Genomic DNA, 17,741 nt, shown 5'->3' on the forward strand with positions numbered 1-17,741 from the left:
AACAATGTGGAGTTTACAGAAAAAGAGAACTGAAAAAGAAGAACGTCCTTTTTTTCCAAATCCAGAAATTGTGAAGGGACATACCCTACATCTAAAGGATATTAGTTATCTCAGTCACTAAAAGGAGGCAGTAAAACTGACTGGGGCATGGGATTCTGATGGCCTGGACTAAATCTCAGCTCCAATGTTTCCATTTGTCTAAGATTGGCAACATTGCTTGATCTCTGAAAGCCTCAACTAGATCAGATCAGATCAGATCAGTCGCTCAGTCGTGTCCGACTCTTTGCAACCCCATGAATCGCAGCACGCCAGGCCTCCCTGTCCATCACCAACTCCCGGAGTTCACTGAGACCCACATCCATTGAGTCAGTGATGCCATCCAGCCATATCATCCTCTGCCGTCCCCTTCTCCTCTTGCCTCCAATCCCTCCCAGCATCAGAGTCTTTTCCAGTGAGTCAACTCTTCACATGAGGTGGCCAAAGTACTGGAGTTTCAGCTTTAGCATCATTCCTTCCAAAGAAATCCCAGGGCTGATCTCCTTCAGAATGGACTGGTTGGATCTCCTTGCAGTCCAAGGGACTCTCAAGAGTCTTCTCCAACACCACAGTTCAAAGGCATCAATTCTTTGGCGCTCAGCCTTCTTCACAGTCCAACTCTCACATCCATACATGACCACAGGAAAAACCATAGCCTTAACTAGATGAACCTTTGTTGGCAAAGTAATGCCTCTGCTTTTGAATATGCTATCTAGGTTGGTCATAACTTTCCTTCCAAGGAGTAAGCATTTTTTAATTTCATGGCTGCAGTCACCATCTGTAGTGATTTTGGAGCCCAGAAAAATAAAGTCTGACACTGTTTCCACTTTTTCCCCATCTATTTCCCATGAAGTGATGGGACTGGATGCCATGATCTTCGTTTTCTGAATGTTGAGCTTTAAGCCAACTTTTTCACTCTCCACTTTCACTTCATCAAGAGGCTTTTTAGTTCCTCTTCACTTTCTGCCATAAGGGTGGTGTCATCTGGGGATAATACTAGCATCTATGTTATAGGATGGTTTTGAGGGTTAAATACAACAAACATGTAAAACATTTAGCACAGTACTGGGAATTCATGCAGCTGCTGCTGCTAAGTCACTTCAGTCGTGTCTGACTGGGCGACCCCATAGACGGCAGCCCACCAAGCTCCCCCATCCCTGGGATTCTCCAGGCAAGAACACTGGAGTGGGTTGCCATTTCCTTCTTCAATGCATGAAAGTGAAAAGTGAAAGTGAAATCACTCAGTCGTGTCCGACTTGTAGCAACCCCATGGACTGCAGCCTACCAGGCTCCTCTGTCCATGGGATTTTCCAGGCAAGAGTACTGCAGTAGGTTGTTATTGCCTTCTCTGAAATAGGTGTTAACTATCACCAATTATTGTAAGATGAAATCTCCCGTGGGGCAGAGAAATTAATCATTGTTTTTTCTAAAACTGGCACATAGTATTTTATTTAATTAATTAATTTCTATTTAAAATTTTTTCAGCCACACCATATGCAGTACATGGGATTCTTAGTTTCCCAACCAGGGATCAAACCTATGCCCCCTATGATTGGAAGCACAGAATCTTGTTCCACTGGGCCACCAGGGAAGTCTCTAAAGCATTTTTTAAACCCATTCAAACCCTATGACTCTGTGATCACTGACCTAGATAGTAGGTAAATTTTTAAAAGGGAGAGTGGTCTTGAGTGCTCAGGCAGCTGAAGAGGTATACTTTTCATTATAAGATATTTAAGTTTATAGGTCAACTTTCTGTAGGACCACTTACTCTTAGCAGGTAACCCAGATACTGAGGAGCTCTGGATATACTGATAAGACCAAATTTCTGAGTCTGAAACCTTAGAATGAGCAGTGTCACTGCTCTCAAGATTCTGTCTACCTGTGAGGTCTTTGCTGGTTTGCAGAGCCCTGTAGGTGATGCTGCAGGGGTAGCACAGTGCTGGCTCTGTTAAGTATGAAACAGCTGAGTTTTATTATGAGTAAATGATAAAGCTACCAAGAACAGCAAATTATCTATTTTTGGCAACTTTTACTCATTCACGGGTAAACACCTATGAAATGTCTGCGGAGCTGAACTTATTATGCAAAATTCACACATACACAAATCACACCCTAAACTTGAACTATATTTTCTTAGAAAAACATTTCTTCCGTGGTTACAAAGAAAGAAGTATATTCAGGGATACAGTCTTATAGAAGTAATTCAGTTTTCTCTATTAGACTTCTACATAGAAGACCATGACAGAGTCTCTTATAAACTAAGTAACAGAAACCTAACAGAAAAAGGAATTTGGGGTTTAGTAAAATGGAGAAGACTCTTGAGAGTCCCGTGGACAGCAAGGAGATCAAATCAGTCAATCCTAGGAAATCAACCCTAAATATTCATTGAAAGGACTGATGCTGAAGCTGAAGCTCCAATACTTTGAGCACCTGATGTAAAGCGCCAATTCATTGGAAAAGACCCTGATGCTGGGAAAGACTGAGGGCAGGCGGAGAAGGAGGTGACAGGATGAGATGGTTGGATGGTATCACCGACTCAATGGACATGAGTTTGAGCAAATTCCAGAAGATAGGAAAGGAAGCCTGACATGCTGCAGTCCATGGGATTGCAAAGAGTTGGACAAGACTTAGTGACTGAACAATAACAAACAAAACACAGTTCAGGAAATATGAGAAAAGGCACTGAGACCAAAGATGGGAATCTAGTCAACCTAAATGCCTGCAAAACGTAAAAAGAATGGCGCTTCCGTGGGAACAAAGATGACATTTTGTTTTTACTCCCATACGTACTACTTACATTCTGAGAGAAAACAATCTGCAGAGAACATTTGAAAAAAAAGTTCAAAGAATTCTCTTAACACGGGAAATATATGGTTTTACAAAACCACAGCACATAGACAAGGCTTTCATTTCCAAAGGAAGCCTCGATCTATGTCAATCCCAAAGCGTACATCTGAATAATTTTTAAAAGGAAAGTTAAGCAAAAGCTAAATAAATCAATGATTCTAAGACAAATAAGTTATTCTCTTATAATAAAGTATCAATTTACTTCCCCCTTGCCTTTGATTTCATATCTTAAAAAATATTTTTCTGAAATATATTAAAAAAATTTTTCCTGTACATCTACTTTCATTTGTTCTTACATCCTTTCATTTATCTGAGGATGACAGCTATAAAAGATGATGCAGGTAAAAAGCTCCAAGACCAAAGTGATTCCAGAATGTTAAGCTTTACAGTGTAAAGACTGACAGGCTGTATGAAATTTTTTTTTTATATGTCTGTCTGTGAGTTGCTCTTAGGTCTGTAGATGAAGTCATATTGCCATGCAATATTTTATACAAGGACACCTTTATCCCCCCTACTGAATAAATATTTTTCTCTAAGTTTTAAAACTCCATTTATCTATTCATACTTCCTCTTAAAATTTGGAACACCATGCATTATTCAGTTATTTAAAAATGTTAAAATATACAGAATTACAACATTGAAATCATTAATTTATAATCATATATTCTATAATTTATAGTGAGACATAAAAAAAAATTTCCTCCATATTCCAACTAAACCTAACCCCCTTTGCCTGTGTGATCTGCATACCTCATACTCTATAACTCTATAAAAAAGGAAAAGGAGAGAGGAAGAAAGTACAGTCCAAACTAAAGATGTCTCAATGCAGTTCTTCCTATGTTTGGTTTAAAACTGGTCAATATTCCTATCAAAGGAGGAGAAGAAGGGATGATTTATTAAGTGCCAGGCAATGCACCAAAAGGGGGAACACAACAAAAAACAAGCCTGTGAAGTCCATGTCTTCAAGGCTAATTCTCAGTAAAAGAACTATTATGGTTAAAGAGCATAAGGATTTTTAAGGATATTCTACCTTCTCAATACATTTTCCCACTTAACTTTGAGAAAGACTGTATAGTAATTTATCACTAATAGAATACCACAGAACTTTTAACCAAGCATTGTCCTTCTCATTTTTATCATCTATTTTCCAGTTTTGCAGCAAATATCTGGTTTTGGTGGCACTACCTTTCTTAGAAGTGAGATGGAACTTTAAAATACATTGATGAAACACTTGTACCTACTCTTCAGAGAAGGCAATGGCACCCCACTCCAGTACTCTTGCCTGGAAAATCTCATGGATGGAGGAGCCTGGTGCGCTGCAGTCCATGGGGTTGCTAAGAGTTGGACACGACTGAGCGACTTCATTTTTACTTTTCACTTACATGTATTGGAGAAGGAAATGGCAACCCACTCCAGCGTTCTTGCCTGGAGAATCCCAGGGACGGCAGAGCCTGGCAGGCTGCCGTCTATGGGGTTGCATTGAGTCAGACACGACTGAAGCGACTTAGCAGCAGCAGCAGCAGTACCTACTCTTTATGGAAGTACATGTTTATTTCTTTTATCCATTTCCTAACTGAAGTCTCACTACTTTCTTTATTATTTAGTTCTTGCATATTAAGAAGGCTGTGTCTTTTATATTTTATGTTAAGTATTTTTCCAGGTTAGTTGGTTGTCCTACGTGTGTGTGCCTACATGCTGTATATGTGCATATAGACACATACTTTTGAAATAGAGAAACAGGTCTTGGGCTGATAGTTACAGAATCTATCAGGCCAGGAAAACATAATAGATTATCCTAAGTTTAGTTTGCTTACTGAAGTTAGTTATTTTAGAACAAGTACCAGAAAGTAACTATACATGTAGAAGAAGGCCTAGTTTTAAGTAACTACTGGAATTGCCTAGTGGTTCAGGTGGCAAAGAATCTGCCTGCAATGCAGGAGACCTGAGTTCAGTCCCTGGGTTGGGAAGATCCTCTGGAGGAGGGTATGGCAATCTACTCCAGTATTCTTGTCTGGAGAATCTACATGGACAGAGGAGCATGGCGGGCTATAGTCCATGGGGTCACAAAGAGTTGGACATGACTGAGTGACTAACACTCACTTTTTCCATTCAGCTAATGTTTATTGGCATGGGTGTGTAAAACAGGATTGAAATGGTTTTAAAGTTTCCAACTTGTCTACTGCATAAAATGAAATAAACATACTGTGACAGAATCAATTCTCTGTTTCACTTGTTGCATCTTCATTGAAGAATGTTCAGTGGGGACATAGTCATCAATCTGAAAGGATCCTTGATGAGGCAGTTTAGGGCAGGTGTATAAAGCACCTTGACTTTGGTGTATTCCAGGTAATGGAAAGGTTCCGTTGTAGCGTCTGAACATTTCAGCCTCCTGCTGGGCAACTGGGAAATAAAAACAAGTCTGTGATTAGTTAATCATCACAGTAAAAGCACAATGGAAAAATTAAGCCATGAAACACATGATCAGAAAGTGCATAAAGCATTTTAAATATTGCATAATAATAATACAACATGACTGACAAAATCATAAAGAAGGAAATAAACTAATTTCACAGGAAACCTCATGTCAGAGGTTAGAGGCAGTATAACAGAGCCTGGAAGGCCAGGCAGTATCTTGGACTGGTAAATATAACATACTAGAATGGGATCCTAGCTTTAAAGAGATACATACAGAAAACACAGTACAAAAAAACACAAAGTAGAATTAAAGAAAATACAAAAAAAATAAAAATGATTATTCACAAACCTATCTTTTAAAACAACTGTTTTCATATTTCTATGCCCCTCCTAATCTTTATCCATATGTACATTTTATGTAAGGTTATGAGTATAAAAACAATTGAACAGTTTTTCAATTTAAATGTAATTTTTTTCTATTTCTACCACTGTATAATTACCATTTATAAATGCCTTACAATATCTCATTGAAAGAAGCACCACAGTTTATTTATGTATTCTCCTATTGTTAAATACCTACAATGTTTTCTGTTTTCCCTCATTATAGACCATATGTAAGTAAAGAAAAGTGAAAGAAAGTGCTAAATTGCTCAGTCTGTGTCCGACTCTTCACGACCCCATGGACTATAGCCCACCAGGCTTGTCTGTGCATGGAATTCTACAGCCAAGAATATGGCAGCGGGTTGCCATGACCTCCTCCAAGGGATCTTCCTGGCCCAGGGATCAAACTCAGGTCTCCTGCATTGCAGGCAGTTTCTTTAGTGTCTGAGCCACCTGGGAAGTATGTGAGGAAGTGCTTTCGTAATTTGTTTTTTTTAAAGGAGGTTTTCCTTTGGATTAATTCTCCTGAGTGGAACAGATGGCTCAGAAGTTGAATGTTTTTGATGACAGTGACGATGAGGAGGAGGGGAAGGAGGAGGAAGGAAATAGTACTTTTATTGTAACTCTGTGATTTTCAGGATGCTTTCACAGGCATCTCATTTGATCATTTAAAATAAATGGATTTGAAATTTTTTTAATGCCTGTAAGTACAAAGGAGAAAAAAATAATCATTTAAAATAGTATTTCCTTGATTATATAATTATGCAACTTAAAAATCCATAGAAGAAAAAATGGTAATTTTGGACTTCATAAAAATTTCAAAGTCTCTTCTTTAAAGCTCTTAAGACAGAAGAAAAGCCAAAGACAAGGAGAAATACTTGCAAGTCATATATCTGATAGAGTACCATGCGTATAAAGGAAACCTAACTCTCAAAGTTCAATAATCAGAAAACAAACGAGCCCATTTTACAAGTGGGCAAGAGATTTGAACATACAATTCACTGAAAAAGAAATATGGATGGTAAGTGAGCACACAAAAAGGTGGTTACCATCATTAGTCATTAAAGACAAGCAAATTAAAATCAAAATGAAATAGCCCTCTACCCAATTACAAAGGCTAAAATTAAAAGGATTAGCCATTTCAAATTGTGAAAAGATACGGAGATACTGAAACATAGACTACTGGTAAGAAAATCAAATGATACAACCAGTTTAGACAACAGTTTGGCAGCTTCTTAAAACATGTCTGCAAAAAGATCCAGCCCTTCTACTCTTGGGAATTTACTCAAGAGAAATAAAAACATATGTTTATACAAACACATGTAGATGAATATTTATAGCATCTTTATTTGTAGTAGCTAAAAACTAAATAAAACTCAAATGCCCATCAACAGGTGAATGGAAAAACAAACCATGATATAGCAGTACAATAAAATCATACTCAGAAATAAAAAAGAACTATCGATAAACTCTAAAACACAAAGTAAGATGAACTTCAAAGGAAGTATGAGTGAAAGAAGCCAGAACAACAACAAAAATGAGTATATGGCATGTACTGTTTTGCTTATATACAAATCTAGAAAATTCAAATTAATTCAGTGTTTGCCTCATGGGAGGAGGAGGTAGGGAGATGACTAAGGAGCACAAAGTAACTTTGGGGGATGATGGATATGTTCATTATCTTGATTGAGGTGATAGTCTTACAAGTATATAACTATGTCTTGACTTACCAGCGTGTACTTTTAAAATATATGCAGTTTAGGGGGACTTCCCTGGAGGTACAGTGATTAAAATTTTGCCTTACAATGCGAGGTGTACAGGTTGGATCCCTGGTTAGGGAGCTAAAATCCCACATGCCTAGAGGCCAAAAAAACCAAAACATAAAACAGAAATGATATTGTAACAAATTCAATAAAAACTTTAAAATGGTCCACACTAAAAAAAAAAATCTAAAAAGAAAAAAAAATATATATATATAGTTTACTGTCAGTTATACCTCAATAAAACTGCTTAAAGAAAGTGACAGAAGGGGTTATTATCAGAATCTCCATCAAATCAATTAAAAATAAATAATCCAACAGAAAAATGGGCAAATGACCGTTATAGAAAAATCATAAAACAAGAACTACATAGCCAACCTTACTAATAATTAAAGCAGAAATAAGGAGAAAAAGGCAAATTGGAAAGTGCTGTTTCTTTTATTGCCTATCCCACTAACCCACTGTACCTCAAGATATTTTTTCCCCAAGGAATAAACTGAGTAAGGGTAGGCAGGTGTGTACTACAGTGTTGCTTAAAATAATGAAAAACATATAACAGTGGAATTGTGCAACAACAGTTGTTTAAATAAATCAGTGTATTCATTTAATGAAACGGAATTCAGCCACTAAAATTATGTACATATGTATAATTATCACGATGGAAAGTTTCTCACAATATATTATTAATCAGAAGAAAAAAGTTTATAAAGCAATATCATGAATACACAAAAAGATGATCACTTTTTTTAAAAGTCATCATCCTTGGTTACAAGAAGTATGGACTTGAGAGAGCACGTATTAACAATTTTAGGTCTTTGATCTTTATATTCATGTACTACTTCATTCACAGGTTCTAAGCCAGGAATAGCTCAAGGACAAAGGGGCTCTCTGCCTGCAGACTTTGAAAGTGGTAAGAACCAGGGAACAAAATTGAAGGAGACCACCTTACCACTCACCCTTGTAGTGATGCGCATTCCTCAGCACCAATTACTGTTCTCAGTTAGAAGTGTAGCTGTGTCAACACTTAGATTTTTGTGGGTCTATTATTTTTCAGTACACAGTTTGGACTTCTTTTCCTAACACTCAGAACATTTATCTACCTCAAACAGAAGACTGTTTAAAGAACAAAGAGAAACTTTGAAGCTGTAGAAGAAAAGTACTCAAAGACTGGAGGTTTAACACTAGCATCAGTCAGGGATGAATGAATCAAGATGTAAAAATCATGTTCCATGATCTTTGCCTTATTTGCTTTTTAAAATTGTCCTTTCCCTACTGTATAGCCTAGGGAACTCGGCTCAGTGCTATGTGGCAGGCTGGGTGGTGGGAGTTTGGGGGAGAATGGATTCATGTATCTGTATGGCTGAGTCCCTTTGCTGTCCACCTGAAACTATCACAACACTGTTAACTGGCTATACTCCAACACAAAATAAAAAGTTAAAAAAATAAAATTGGCCTTTTAACATTTCATTGGGTTCTGCTACTATGAATGGAAAGTAAAACTGGGTTTCACTAACCAATGGCATCTTCTGACTCCTTATGGCGTTTAGTCACTAAGTTATGTCTGACTCTTTTGTGACCCCGTGGACTGTAGCCTGCCAGGCTCCTCTGTTCATAGGATTTCCCAGGCAAGAATACTGGAGTGGTTTGCATTTCCTTCTCCAGGGGATCTTCCCAACGCAGGGATTGAACCCTCGTCTCCTGCATTGGCAGGTGGATTCTTTACCATTGAGCCAACAAGGAAGCCCACAAATATACATTAGTCAACCATGATTTCACTTCATTAGAAGCACCAATGCTAATATAAGCAACAGCTATACAGAACAGTAGGATTTGGGTAATATTTTATTCCTTTTGCCAGACTGTATTTTTTAAGCATTATGCTATGCTAAACATTTTTCCCTTTTTTAAAAAAGAAAGTTATCTAACTAGTAAAATTACAAAAGGCATTGCCTAAGTATTTCTTTATTTTTCCAAGCATTAAGATGCCTTTCAGAAAGGATTAAAAAGGCCTAAATGGATGCAGATAACAAAAATAAATCCCATGCAATTATGAATTCTTATTTCTATTGTCTAAAGGGAATTTTCTGTAGAAAAGCTATCTGACTAGATTTCAAGGAGTCAAATTAACACCCTACTTTATCTTAAGCTCCTCTAGTTCTGTGAAGAGTCATAAAACAATCTCCAGTAATATTCATGTTAAGTGAAAGTGAAGTCGCTCAGTTGTGTCCTACTCTTTGCGACCCCATGGACTGTAGCCTACCAGGCTCCTCTGTCCATGGGATTTTCCAGGCAACAGTACTGGAGTGGATTGCCATTTCCTTCTCCAGGGGATCTTCCCAACCCAGGGATCGAACCCGGGTCTCCAGCATTGTAGACAGACGCTTTACCATCTGAGCCACCAGGGAAGTCCAGTAATATTCATAAAGACCCACTTTCTCATATACTACAAATAGGCTGCTGACTAGTTATTGTATTCTTTCCCCTCCTCTACCCACTAGAAATATCTATTTGTACAAGAGTGTGCAGATTATTTCATTATAAAATTATAATAGATGGTTTCTGAAATTCCTTTAAGCTCTATGCTTCTAACACTTAAAGCTTTCTAAATCATTATTATATAGGCCACAGTTAGAGTACAATGTTGCAATTTGATAACTGTACCTCTTCCCTTTGCCATTTTCTCTTCGTGTGAATTTAGCTCTAACCTAACTAATAATGTTGAAAACTCACAGTTCTAACAGTCTCATCCCTATCCTTCCATGGCTCTGAGTACTGCACTAGAGCAGGCCCTGGGAATACAAACACACTGCCTGCCTTTTGGGGATCTGAAGTTTTGGAGGTCAACAAGAAATTCCTGCTGTGTGCTGAGTGGTACTGAGAACACCAAGGTGACAACTACAGTTGCTTAAGGGAAGTGTCGTTTCCTTTCCTTCCTATATCCATCAAAATACTTCTAAATTTATCTTTTTTCATCTAAAATTTGGGATTCTACATTTTACATAATTTAAAAATTTCTTAAAATGTTTTCATAACTGACACTCTATCCTGATTTATATATATAAGTTCAGTGCTTTTGTGTATGTTCTGGCCTTTAACAATCATAAAAAATAAAGTGGTTTGCTCAGGAGATTTTTATCTTTATAGGAGGAAGAATGGAGGAAATAAGATATTTTAATCCTGTACCCTTTGCATTTGAAGAGAATACAAGGTTTGTCATTATTAAAATTTATGTGTACTTATGTTATTAACTTCATAATAAAAATATAACTAAAAAATAGCACAGTCTTTCTCTTACACTACACTAAGATTTCCTTTTGGTTCAACATTTAATACCTTTGGTCAACATCTGCTATTATACGTACCCCTGTTACTGTACATAATTATCTTACTGGATACCTTATGCATGCATGCATGCTAAGTCGCTTCAGTCGTGTCCAACTCTCTGCGACCCCGTGGATGTAGCCACCAGGCTCCTCCATCCATAGGAGGAGGACTCTCCAGGCAAGAATACTGGAGTGGGTTGCCATGCTCTCCTCCAGGGGATCTTCCCAACCCAGGGATTAAACTTGTGTCTTTTTCTGTCTCTGCATTGGCAGGCGGGTTCTTCACTACTAGCACCACCTGGGAAGCCCAGATACCTTATAAATATTTCTATTTCTAATTACAATACTATTACTATAAGCTGGTGAGTCTAACTGCTCTAGTTTCCTAGCATTCTGCAGTTAAGTAGCAGCCTCCCCCTTTTCCTTTCACATTTGCTTCCTGAAGAGAATTTCTGTGGTCTGAATGTTACATTCCCCTAAACTTCCTATCCTGAAATCCTAACTCCCATGATGATGATATTAGGAGATGAGGCTTTGGGGAGGTGATTAGGTCATGAGAGCAAAGCCCTCATGAATGGCATTAGTGCCCTTACATAAGAGGCCTCAGAGAGCTCCCTTGCCCCTTCCACCATATAAAGTAACAGCTAAAAGGTGCTGTCTATAAACCAGAAAGTGGGCTCTCACTGGACACACAATCTGTCAGTCCCTTGATTTTGGACTTCCTAGATTTCAAAACTAGAGAAATAAATAGTTTACTGCTACAGAAAACAGCTAGGATTTCCCTGCTGTAGACTGCTCCATATATCAATGCTCCATATCTTTGCTTTCTAGTTTCATTTTATCCTTTAATAGAACACTGAGATAAGATAGAAAATTATTTTAACTTTTCAGGTGGAAAAACAGATGTAGAAATGATAAATTTTTTGACCAGTGTCAAATAGAAAGTGGTATCCTTTTGCCTAGAACCAAAATGCTCTAGTTCCTTCTTCGGTATTTCCCTCCACACTGTTGTCTATTTTGAACAGTACCATTTTTTTTTTTCTTTTGGGGGCATCTTAAAAAGCACCAATGTAAGAATAATGAAATGCCTGGATGAGGAATTCAGCACTCTGGTTTGTGCTCAAACCCATTAAGTTGACTACATTTTCCACAGGCCCTGAATCCTTAAATGACACAAGCTTTCTATCAGAGTATTCATCATGTGTGTATTATTAAAACAGATGCTTCACGATATGACCAAGAAACAGGTGGCTTTAATATGTCTTAACATTTGGCATACATGCATGATAAATCACTTCAGCCGTGTTCAACTCTATGCAACGCTCTGGACCGTACGTAGCCCACCAGACTTCTCTTTCCAAGAGGTTCTCCAGACAAGAATACTGGAGTGGGTTGTCATGCTATCTTAATTTTTCCTACTAACCTAATAATAGATATCCAAAATGTTGACCTACAATCAGTTATATATGTTACAGCTTAATCTTATCCAAATATAAGGATTATATTATCCTTATATTATAGGATATATAAGGATAATATTATCCAAGTATAATATTAATATCTGTTTTTGAATCATTCACAATTTGTACTTCAAGAACACCATTAAATTATACATAAAACCACAGATGTCAAATTTCAACTAGACATTACTTTATTGCAAAGATATTGTAAAAGTAGTTATTTTAAAATATTAATTAAAATAAAATTTAATATTATATAATAAAGAAAATTCATATTTTGGACTATACTGAGAATATAATGACTTAATGTATTATAATTATCCCCAACATTTGCAAAGGAGTGAACAATTAATAATGATACTAGACAACCAAAGTTTTAATTATCAGGGGTCTTCCTAAATATTAAAATTGAAAACAAACACTTCATTTCACCACAGGTATATATGGCTACCTTCTTCAGTTACTTCATGAAATAGGAAATACAAAGTCTAAATTAGTAGTGTAGCAGACAGTTTAATGTTTTAAAAACACAGGCTCTGGAGTTAGATAGTCTGGCGAGTGACATCATTTTATCAATCGTGTGAAGTCATTCAACTTAATTTCCCTGGGCATCAGTTTTACCATCTGCAAAATGAGGATAATACGGGCATCTACCTTGTGAGGACTGGGGAAGACTGTAAAGATAACGTATGTAAAATGATAATTAGAGTAGGGAATACTTAATAAATAAACAAATAAATGCTTGATTTTATTTTTATTTTATTTATTTTATTTTTATTTATATTTATTTATCAAGCAGAAATTCTTGATAAATGTTAGCTACCATAACTACTACTATTATTATTAGACCCAAATTTACTAATTGATCATATTGATCATGGCTTTCATTCTTTATTTTTATAAAATGTGAGGGTGGATAATTCTGTTCTATGGATTTACTGCACATCAGTAATATGACAGGTTAGGTATAGGACCTTATAAATAAACACCATGGGCTTATTGTTACTAGGCAAGTTCTATAACAAAAATTTTATAGGAATGTAAAGGTATATATCACATGAACTCTGTAAAGCATGTCACAATGTGAAAAATACACCTATCAACAATGACCAACAGAGGTGATCATTAACAAATATGAATTCTATAAATAAAATCATGTTTAGTGTCAATAGCAGGTTGCTTTTCAGTCCAACTAAAATTCTCCCAGAGGTTTAATGAACTACTTAGGAAGTATAAAAGATCAGAAAAGCACATGATTCTGATTCCTGGGTTTCACAGCCCTGTTCAACTTGGCACACAACAGATGCTCAATAAAGATCTGCTTTGTCTCAAACACGATGATGGAAAAGCACTCCAGAGTTAATGCTGACTCAGAGGACACACTGCCACCTAGAGAAAAATTAGGCTCATTACCTGGAATTATTATATAATGCTGACAACTCTGAAAATTAGGCTTGATTCTACACAAAATACTACATGTATATTCAATACGTGTCAGCATGCTGCCTAGGTACCGCTTAAAAAAAAGACAAATAAGCCTCCAACTCTACTTCCCACGAAGTACAGATAATACAAAAAAAATCACATATTTCACAGAGACAAAGAATAAATGGTTTTGGAGGAACAAAAAAAGGTTTGCATAATAGACAATCAAAAGCTAATATTTCAGGAAATCTGCTAAAAAGTTTAGTGTAGCAAATGAAAGCATGTATTCCAAGTCCAGACTGTATGGATCCAAGTCCTGGTTCCCATAAAACAGGGATAATTATGGTACCAACCTCATAAGATTATTGTGAAAACTTAAAATAAATACATGTAAAGTGCTTAAAATAGTACCAGGCCCATGCAAATGCTTTGTATCAGATGTAATTACCATTAAATGTAGAACAGGATCCTACATTCTGAGGTAGGCAAGTATTGATTAATAACAGAACATTAATTGCTAAAGTCTAGCTTCATAAATTTAATTCAGGAGAAGCCGTTTCTCTGACTAGTACTCTGTTATTATGGGAATCCTAAAAGTACATTATTTGTGGTACATTGTGACTAAATTTTGTATTACTAGATGATTAACTCTTTCAACATCAGGCAAATACAACTGCCTTCTGAAAGTAAAAATCATATTTCTTACCAAAAAAAGCAAAAAGTCAGTAGAATGAAAGACCCAGAAGACCACAACCTGAACATATGCTTAACAGGGAAAGATGCTTGCTGACTCTTCACAGATTTTGCTAGAACTGAAAGATGGATGATACATTTAGCTACCATTGTGGTCTCATTCACAGCTTATTTAGCTGATAAAAAAAAAAAAAAAGAACTTGCTCCATTTTCCTTGAAAATTGCCTAAACGTATCAGCAGCTCTGATAAATACTATTTTAAAAAATCATGTAACTGTTTTAGATCTTTCAATTTTAATATCATGAAAACACTTATGTAAAACTACATGCAAACTTTATTTTCAGACAAGAAAATTTGAGCAAAATAGTCTTGTGTTAAAAGATAAATAAAATATAAGGCAAAACTATAATAGGTCAGTAATAAATGCCATAATTTTCACTGAAAAAAGTTAAAGACTTCATGATTCTGGCTTGTATTTAATGAGTAAATTAGAGTCTGAAACAACTTTCCTTTTTTTCATGGTTATATATCATTTATGAGAACTGTGCTAAATCTTGAATTGCTTGAGATTACATAACTTTTTCCTAAGATGCTTCTTTTTAAAGATAGGCAGTGATGAGTTGGGAAAATGTGTTGAAGTCTTTTGAGTTTTTTCATAAAGATAAGTCAGTATATCAAAAACAAACTGACACTGCAAAAATAATTTTAATATGTGTATTATTTGGACATTTAAATTTCTCAAACACCATGGAAATCCCTCCTCTACGTTAAGACAGTGTGGAAATAACATGTTCTTAATTTTATGCATTTATTTTCTAAAACAACTGAGCTAGAAAGATATAAAAGGAAAAGGCTGACTAACAGAAAGAAAGAAAGAAAGAGAAAAAAAAAACAACAAAAAACCCTGTTTTCAGTTTCATTCCAAAGAGATGCTATCAGCATATGAAAACATAAGTTCCCATAAAGTCAAGTGTATACTGGTTGGATGAGCATAACAGTCTATTTTATCTTTTTTGTTTTAATATGGTACTTATCAACTTACAAAGTACTTTCACAGTTCCTATCTCATGGCATCTTCACAAATAACTCTCTGAGGCAGGACAGGTAATAGCAGTAGTAGTAGGACCACAGCCCCAAATCAATGTGAAAGGTGACTGCAGCCGTGAAATTAAAAGACGCTTGCTTTTCAGAAGAAAAGCAATGACAAACCTAGACAGCGTATTAAAAAGCAGAGACATTACTTTGCCTACAAAGGTCCATATAGTCAAAGCTATGATTTTCCAGTAGTCATGTACAGATCTGAGAGCTGGATAATAAAAAAGGCTGAGCACCGAAGAATTGATGCCTTCAAACTGTGGTGCAGGATAAGACTCTTGAGAGTCCCCTGGACAGAAAGGAGATCAAATCAGTCAATCCGAAATCAGTCCTGAATATTTACTGGAAGGACTGATGCTGAAGCGGAAGTTCCAATACTTTGGCCACCTGAGGCGAAGAGCCAACTCACTGGAAAAGACCCTGAAGCTGGGAAAGATTGAAGGTAGGAGAAGGGGATGACAGAGGATGAGATGGTTGGATGGCATCATGGACTCAATGGATATGAGTCTGAGCAAGCTCTGGGAGATGATGAAGGACAGGGAAGCCTGGCAGTCCATGCAGTTGCAAAGAGTCAGACTCAACTGAGCGACTGAACAACAACAGTAGGACCATTCACTAGACAGGGAAATTGGAGCATCAGGAAGGCTTGTGCAAGATCACCAAAGAAAGAGAACTGAACCTAAAACCAATGCTTTCAAACACTTGGCTCTCCCTACATATGCTTCTAGAATGGACTCCTTAGTCTAAAAACCTACTGTTGAAAAAATAAATGGACAAACCTAATCTAATGATGAACTTGTATCAAAGACAAAAAGTAAACTGAAGAAAAAAGATAAGGGTGGAGGTTGAAATTGCACTTGTAGTGAAAATTTCAAAAGCAAATTAGAAATTGAATGAAAACTGTTGTGAAACTCCTTAAGAGTTTGAGGAAATAACTGTATACCTATTTCCTGAATAACAGTCCCAATTACAAAGTAATGAGGTGTAACTCTTCTTTTTTCTGTGAAGATTAAAAATGTATAAAAGAAAGACCTGTCTCAGGACCTATGTTTGAACTAGACAACAAATTTGGACACTGGATGATTTGAGAAATCCACTTGTCTTTTCCTGTGATCAGGCAGTGTTGACTTTTGCTAAATTGATTGTAACAGTAAATGGTATTGTGTTGTTTAACAATTCACCATTAGTAATAGTGTTCTGTAAATCTGAATATGTGTTACAGAAATTCATTATTTCTTCTCTGTAAAATTCTTTAAAACAAGATAATCTCAATTTTACATATATTCTCTAATTCACCTATAAAGAAATAAGATTCATACTATGATCAAAACTTCAGGTTTACAGCTTAATTCAATTGTCTAACAACTTAGCACTTATCACAAACATTAACCAACTCACACTGTGTTAATGTAGGAAGCTTAACCACTTGCATTTCACTAATTTAAAATATTCTGTCCAAATAGTTTCACAACATTATCTAAATGCATATTTATATATATATGTACTTATGACATTGTGTGTAAATCATCTTAGCAAAAATGGTGAATGGTATCTTAAACTAAAGAGACTATGCTATGCTATGCTAAGTCACTTCAGTCATGGCCGACTCTGTGCGACCCCATAGACGGCAGCCCACCAGGCTCCCCCGTCCCTGGGATTCTCCAGGCAAGAACACTGGAGTGGGTTGCCATTTCCTTCTCCAATGCATGAAAGTGAAAAGTGAAAGTGAAGTTGCTCAGTCGTGTCTGACTCTTAGCGACCCCATGGACTGCAGCCTACCAGGCTCCTCCGTCCATGGGATTTTCCAGGCAAGAGTTCTGGAGTGGGGTGCCATTGCCTTCTCTGAAAGAGACTATAAAAACCATTTATTGTTGTGTAAGAATTAACATATGAAGAAAATGGAACTGCAATTTTGAGAGTGTCAACACTATCAATACCACACAGAACAACGAAATCCTAATTTCAGGTCAGAAATTAAGGAAATATATGAACAACAGAATAAATGCAAATGATTCTAATAATGCCATACTATTTCTTAAAAACGTATTCAAAGTCTATTTCCTTATTATTTTCCAAAATTAAAGAATAGTGTGATTTTAATGTAGAAAAAGGCATTTTTGCTGAGGCTTGACTTTTTTCCCTTCCTTTTTTAAAGTTTATTTTTAATTGGAGAATAATTGTTTTACTATGTTGTGTTGGTTTCTGCTGTACAATAAAGTCAATCAGCTCTAAGTGACTTTTTTGTCTTTTTTTTTATGTTAAGAAACTCTCAGAAAATCATAACTTATTTAAACTGTGCTTCAGT

The 17,741-nt window shown here is 36.3% G+C and overlaps 1 protein-coding gene across 8 annotated transcripts in view; it reads right to left on the reverse strand.

The window, feature by feature from the left end:
- AHI1 (Abelson helper integration site 1) overlaps nucleotides 1-17,741 on the reverse strand; it is a 220,130-nt gene that overhangs the window by 128,682 nt on the left and 73,707 nt on the right. For 7 of the 8 annotated variants that reach the window (XM_027551631.1, XM_027551630.1, XM_027551632.1 and 4 more), the window contains one exon: nucleotides 5,087-5,283. In XM_027551631.1, the coding sequence (XP_027407432.1) occupies nucleotides 5,087-5,283 (197 nt within the window). Of the gene's footprint in view, nucleotides 1-5,086; nucleotides 5,284-7,409; nucleotides 7,537-17,741 lie in introns of those variants that run through there. The other variant, XM_027551636.1, reaches the window with a different exon arrangement.

The sequence above is a fragment of the Bos indicus x Bos taurus genome, chromosome 9, assembly GCF_003369695.1.
Source record: "Bos indicus x Bos taurus breed Angus x Brahman F1 hybrid chromosome 9, Bos_hybrid_MaternalHap_v2.0, whole genome shotgun sequence".
NCBI lineage: Eukaryota > Metazoa > Chordata > Mammalia > Artiodactyla > Bovidae > Bos > Bos indicus x Bos taurus.